This window comes from Oryzias melastigma, linkage group LG15, assembly GCF_002922805.2.
Source record: "Oryzias melastigma strain HK-1 linkage group LG15, ASM292280v2, whole genome shotgun sequence".
Classification (NCBI taxonomy): domain Eukaryota; kingdom Metazoa; phylum Chordata; class Actinopteri; order Beloniformes; family Adrianichthyidae; genus Oryzias; species Oryzias melastigma.
In genome coordinates, this window is record NC_050526.1 from 21,270,614 (window position 1) to 21,273,555 (window position 2,942).

General features: G+C 38.6%; 1 protein-coding gene and 1 long non-coding RNA gene across 5 annotated transcripts in view; one reads left to right on the top strand and one right to left on the bottom strand.

The window, feature by feature from the left end:
• The window catches only part of LOC112161509, a 10,878-nt gene that overhangs the window by 5,877 nt on the left and 2,059 nt on the right, over positions 1-2,942 (top strand). Inside the window, exon 1 of one of the 2 annotated variants that reach the window (XR_004949225.1) lies at positions 742-845. The exons of the other annotated variant lie outside the window; for it this stretch is intronic. This is a non-coding gene — a long non-coding RNA (uncharacterized LOC112161509). Of the gene's footprint in view, positions 1-741; positions 846-2,942 lie in introns of those variants that run through there. 2 annotated transcript variants of the gene reach the window in all.
• The window catches only part of LOC112161506 (myoferlin), a 25,073-nt gene that overhangs the window by 4,341 nt on the left and 17,790 nt on the right, over positions 1-2,942 (bottom strand). For all 3 annotated transcript variants that reach the window (XM_036215623.1, XM_024296670.2, XM_036215624.1), the window contains 9 exons: positions 2,542-2,723; positions 2,290-2,451; positions 2,112-2,213; positions 1,870-2,031; positions 1,146-1,311; positions 990-1,060; positions 888-902; positions 716-808; positions 457-579 (listed from right to left, as the gene is read on the bottom strand). In XM_036215623.1, coding sequence (XP_036071516.1) covers positions 457-579; positions 716-808; positions 888-902; positions 990-1,060; positions 1,146-1,311; positions 1,870-2,031; positions 2,112-2,213; positions 2,290-2,451; positions 2,542-2,723 — 1,076 coding nt within the window. The remainder of the gene's footprint in view (positions 1-456; positions 580-715; positions 809-887; positions 903-989; positions 1,061-1,145; positions 1,312-1,869; positions 2,032-2,111; positions 2,214-2,289; positions 2,452-2,541; positions 2,724-2,942) is intronic.

The window sequence follows — 2,942 nt, forward strand, 5'->3', positions numbered from 1 at the left end:
CTGAACCCTATTCATCATAATTAAGTAATGCAGCCACTCATGACCTCAATGTTCACATGTTTAAATTTTTTTTAGCAAGTTCAAGGCTACACAAAGCACGTAAGGATTTAAAGAAAAAAATCTCAGAGTAAAGCTTTTCAGAGTGTTGCAAAATACAAAAAATTACAAAATTTTACATTAATGGCTGACTTTTGTCTAACTGTCCTATCCTTTTCAGCAAACTCCTATAAATCCAAAATCTTAGATGCATCAGTCTTCAGTTTAGCATGATGCCCTATTTTAAAAACTCTTTTTTTTCAGCTTTAAAAGGTAGAATTTCTCTATACAGACAGAATTAAAATAGAAAAATAAAGATAAAAAAAAGTAAACGCAGTTCAATCATCCACTAGAGGGCAGACTCAAGTAAAGAAGAAAACAAAGTAACAGGTATTGTAATTCTGCATTATTGACACTCACTTTGAACTGTCCCACCACAGAAGGATCATCGTCAAGAGATTTTCCTTGATGAAGATTGAACGTGCTGCAGAAGTCAGTTAGGCCCTGAAACTGTTCCACTTTTTCCAGTTCACAGTTGTAAACCTGTCAAAAATATCAAAGTGAAAGCAACAACAACAGTGTGTCAAACAGAAAACGTCAAAATGAAAGTGATTATGGTGTACCTTCCAGAAACCAAACCACAGAGTAATCCAGCTCTGCGTTCTAAGAAATCTCTCACCTTAAATGTGTCGTATCCTTTCTTCAGGTAGGGGCCACATTTCTGTTGCTCTCCCAGAGAAGCATAAAACTTACTCCACCAGTCAACGTCCTCCTGTTCAAAATATGAAATACATCTCCAGTATTTCCAGGTTAGTAGGTTGGTAGATTACTTTTTAAGGAGAAGGCCTTACCTTTTCTTCCTGAAGCTGTGAAATGGGAGGAAAGCAAAAAAAAACAAAAACTTAGTAAGCCGAAACTGTCACAGAATTTATGTGAGAAAACCCATAATTTACCAGAGTTCTTCTTATGGCTTTGGATTCCAAATCTATAACAACATTTTCTCGAGCAGCCGCCATCATTGGCACTGCAAAGTTAAATAGACACATCAGAACGACCAACAGAATGTAGCTAAATACATTTATAGTATATGTGTGTGGGAGTGTAGATACCTGTGGAGGACGTGCAGATGTCGCTGTTGGTTTTGTACGGGTCACAGCGGAACTGCCCCAGAGAGTGGATAGTACACTGTCCCACCACAGGTTTCCTACCGAAGGCTCTGTGGTCGATTACCTTCAGTACGATGGGAGGTGCGTACATCTCCTCTTTGGGAAGAAGCTGGGGGTGAAATTTAATTTGTTAATACATTTCTTGAAATTAATGTTATTTTATTCAATTTTATTTACTCATTTGAACTAGATTGGGAGGATAAACCCCTAAAGAAGTTTTTTTTTTCACAGTTATTTTTTAAAGCAGATTAGAACACCGCAATTTTGAAAAAGGTTATATCTCCTGAAAATATAACAAAGACTTTTGAGAATTTAAGTAATTTTTTATTTTTATAGCATTTCATTAAAAAACCTAAACTTTCTTTTACTTAAAGTGTGTATCTATTTACCAGCATCTTCATGTTGATCTTAATCTCAGAGATTAATCACTTCAGAGTGGAAATGACCTTCACATTCTTGAGAACTGTATTTTTGTTTTTTTATGTCTGCAGGTAAATTACAATGTTTATGACTGTGCATACATTTATTTGGAGTTTGCTCATAATTCATAAATTTAAACACAATTCACTCTCAGTTCAAGAGTCAGCAGATGTTTGTGGTTTATGTGTGCGATATTATTAGAACATGACCTAAAATGCAATTAAATGAAAATGTTTATGGTTCGTACCACTTTGAGGAGTAGGACAGATCCGGGGAAGTTCGGGTTCTTCTTGAAGTTTTTGATGAAAGCCGTTTGAACACTCTCCCCCCCACATTCCACTACCAAGCTGGGGGAGGACACTGGAGTCAGCTGGAAGGCTTCCATGTTCCTCAAGCCCCAAGTCAGGACCTGAAGTTTAAAGAAAAAGAACATCACATTTTCATGTCGTGTCTTGCAAAGTTAGGAGTTAAAGATGAATGCACAATAACCTCAATGGCTGTTAGCTGTACGACTGGTTTGATTCCCTGAGGAACCATGTAGAGCGTCTCACTCCGCCGGGGGGGAACTATTGGAAGATCTTCATCATTCAACTGTAAGAAAAGCACATTCTTCCTTATTCTAGCTGCACACGCTTTACACTAAATCGACTTCCTGCGTCGTCTGTACCTTTTCTTTCAGTAGGAGCTCGGCAGCCAGGAGAAGCTCTCCAGCGCTGCGGCCCTTTTTGGTGACCGGTAACCACTGCAGCTTTGGACTGCCACCACCAACATTTGGCTTCAGATTGACTAAAGGGGGGCATTTGCAGCGACCCATGGGCTCATCCCTTCCCTTCAAACAAAACAGGAAGGCACACGGTGACAAAGAAGAGTCATACACCTCATTTTATCCAGACATCGGTGAATGAATTTAAGAAAGTACCACTTGATCGCTGTCATACAGCTCCAGGACCACTTCAGGAGGGCTGCTGGCAATGGTTTGTGGGTCACCATAGATTTCGATGTCCTCAAAGATGAGAGTCTGGTCCCATGTGGGGTTCAGTGTGTTCTGCATGACGTGTGTAGTCTTACTCATGTGCAGAAATGAGACATGGGCATAGGGATCTAGAAAGAAACACAGCATCACCGTTAGTTCTAGAGTTTCAACTACATCTACTTTTTAGAAAGGATGTTTCATTTATTCATGTTACTTATACTTAATATCTCACTTGTTTTTTGTAGCAGTATTACTGTATTTGACTTTTAAGCTTGTTAAATATAAAGCTTGGTTTCTATTCCTTATCCTATTACTGAATCATTTTATGCATCATTATGTTGTGTGTG